This window comes from Phoca vitulina, unplaced genomic scaffold (genome assembly GCF_004348235.1).
Source record: "Phoca vitulina isolate PV1807 unplaced genomic scaffold, GSC_HSeal_1.0 scaffold65, whole genome shotgun sequence".
NCBI lineage: Eukaryota > Metazoa > Chordata > Mammalia > Carnivora > Phocidae > Phoca > Phoca vitulina.
The window spans coordinates 548,711-551,493 of record NW_022589768.1 but is presented as its reverse complement, the minus strand read 5'-3'; the positions used below and the strand labels follow the sequence as shown (position 1 = coordinate 551,493).

Here is a 2,783-nt window from a genome sequence, read left to right as displayed (position 1 = left end):
CTCAGGGAAGGTGTTCTGATGGTGCAGGGGTGAGGCCTGCGGGACTCTGGTTGGGAGCAGAGGTGCCAGGGGACAGCAAGTGGGAAGTCCTGGGGCAGGAAGGAAGGACCTGAGTGTTTAGGGAGCGGAGCAGAGGCTGGTGTGGCGAGCGAGGCGCAGGACGCCCTCCTGCCGGGCCTGCTGGAGCTCCGCGGTTGCGCCCCGACTGCTGAGCGGCTCTGGGCGCTGTGTTCTCACCCGGGGAAATGGGTGTGCGGGGTACACGGAGCAGGGCAGTAGACACTTCGCCCACGGCCTGGCACCGTGCCAGAGATTACACCTATTTTTCGGGCTTTTTACAACATCCCATCCTGATCGATGATAAAGCCTGACTCGGGATGCAGGGTCCTGGTGGAGGAACTTGCCGCCACCTCCCCTTGGCGGCCCCCGGCCCCGCGTCAGGGGCTGGCGGCCTCCCCACCCTTGCTGGCGCACCTGGGCCTCTGGGCAGGTGCAGCTCCTGTGGACCCTCCCCTCCCCCCTCCCCCCCTCCGCGCAGTGCTCAGCCCCCTGCGGCGGGGGCGTGCAGCGGCGCCTGGTCCGGTGCGTCAACACCCAGACGGGGCTGCCCGAGGGAGACAGCGAGCAGTGCAGCCACGAGGCCTGGCCCGAGAGCTCCCGGCCGTGCGGCTCCCAGGACTGTGAGCTCATCGAGGCGCCACGTGAGTCCGCGCCGCCGTGCGGGCGGTCGGGGCGGGGAGGGCGGCGGCCACGGGATCCTCGAACTGTCGGCCACCGAGGACTGTGAGGCCCAGCCCCACGGCGGCCCGTGGGCACCCCTCTGTGGCGCAGGAAGGGGGGAGGCAGTGGACGTGCCCCCAGGTTGCTGTGTGACCTCGAGCAAGCTCCTCTTCCCGCTGGGTCTCCGTGACCCGCCGAGCGAGGCCACGCCGGGGTGAGCCCCCGGCCCCCATGCCGGCTGGAGGAGGGGTGCGCGGAGCGTGCACTGCGGCCGCAGGAAACGGCCTCCGTGCCAGGGTCCGACTGGCTGCTTCCGGCCAGCTGTGTCCTCCTGGAGGAAGCACCCGAGCCAGAGGTGGCCGTGGACCCAGGCACGCACGCCTCCCCGGCCGTGCTGAGCACGGGAAGCTGGCCCTGCACTCACACCTGGGCCCCCTCCCAGCTGGGTGGCCTTGGCCGTTTCCCTGTCTGGGCCTCCCCTTCCGGAGCCTGGGGAGGGGCGGGGAGAGCAGAAGCGAGGTGCTGGGGGGAAGGTGGTCACTGTGTCGACGCGGTCAGCCGCTGTGAGGTCAGGAAGAGAGCCCAGGGCCCCCTGAGTCAGTAGGGAGGCCCCCGCAGCTTCTGTGCCTCTCAGCCGCTGCCCCCTGCCCCGAGGACAGCCTGCGGTCCTTGGACTGGCCGTCAGCGCCTCGGGGACCCCCCCACCTGCCTTCTCGACAGTGGCTGGCTCTGGGCAGCCCCGGTCCAGGCCCAGAGTAGCGGCTGCCACGCCGTGCTGCCCGGGCCTCCTGCAATCCCACGGCCCCAGGGCCCCGCCCGTCAGATCTCCCGGCCGCAGCCTCCACAGCACCTGCCTCCACGTGGAGGCCGGCCACGGCTCCTCACTGCCCCTCATGCTGGGCTCAGGGCCGTGGGGGCTCGGGCGGCTGTGGCGTCTGCTGGGAACTGAGGTCAGGTCTCCGGGGGGTCGGGTGGACCGCAGGCAGGGGCCTGGGGGGGGGGTTAGGTGGCTGAACCACCAGCCGTCCCCAGTCAGGCGTTCGGGGTGGAGGCCGGTGCGGGGAGGTGACTTGGATGCCAAGATCCTGGAGCCCCAGGATGTTTTGATGGTTTGTGGGGCTGCGTGGCAAGACATTTAGAAAGCCTGGAAACTCCAGGGTGTGCGGTCACCACGGTGAGCAGCTGACCTAGCATGACCCACATCCGCTTGCGGAGGTGGGGGGTACGGACAGAGGAGGGAACTGGCCCCCCCCCCGGCCCAGGGTTAAGAAGCTTGCGTGAGGTCACACCGTGCGGACAGGATGTAGGCCCGCAGATGTGCAGCTCAGAGCTGTGGCCTCCCCCCTCTGCTGGGCCCAGGGGGATGTCCCAGGCCCGCGGCCGTCCACCGCCCTCCCCTCCTCCTGCCCCGGGACGTCTGCTGGGCGGCTGGGGGCTGGGGGCTGGCCGCGGCAGCGGGAGCACGGCCAGGCGGCGGGAAGCGAAGCGCTTCCCCAAATAGCTCCGATAAGCACAAGGCGGGAGGGCCAGCCAAGCCTCAGCCTTGGACGCGCGTCGCCTGCAGCCTTCGTCCGTCCCTCCTCAGGAGGCCTGGGTTGTACTCAGGCCGCAGGGCCCCGGGTCCCACCTGCTCTCCCTGGGCCTCGGGGCCCGGCCCGATGGGACTCTGGGACCCGGAAGCTGAGGCTGAGTCCAACCCAGGTGGCTGCAGGGGATCAGGGAGACCTGGCAGGACAGGTGTCAGGGTCAGGGGGCCGATTCCACTGCAGGTGGGCAGGAGGCACAGGGGGCCTCCGTTGACACCAGGACCTGTCGGGGGCACGAGGGTCAGCAGGCATGGGAGGGGTGGCAGGCTCTTTGGCTTCTCGTGAGCACTTGAGGTGGTCAGGGCTGGGGGTCCCCACGCCTTTCCTCTGGAAAGCAGAGTGCAGCCAGGCTGGTTCCCCAGAGACCTGGGTGGGCAGGTGGGACAAGGCTAGCCACAGCTGGGGACCTGAGGCCCTGGGGTGGCGGGGAGCCCCCTGTGGGGTGCTGGTGCTGGGGGGTGCAGGTGCGTGGGGGCT

General features: G+C 70.4%; 1 protein-coding gene across 1 annotated transcript in view; it reads left to right on the top strand.

Moving 5' to 3' along the window:
* The window catches only part of ADAMTS7 (ADAM metallopeptidase with thrombospondin type 1 motif 7), a 41,398-nt gene that overhangs the window by 37,827 nt on the left and 788 nt on the right, over positions 1-2,783 (top strand). The window contains exon 23 of the mRNA XM_032391913.1: positions 539-701. Coding sequence (XP_032247804.1) covers positions 539-701 — 163 coding nt within the window. The remainder of the gene's footprint in view (positions 1-538; positions 702-2,783) is intronic.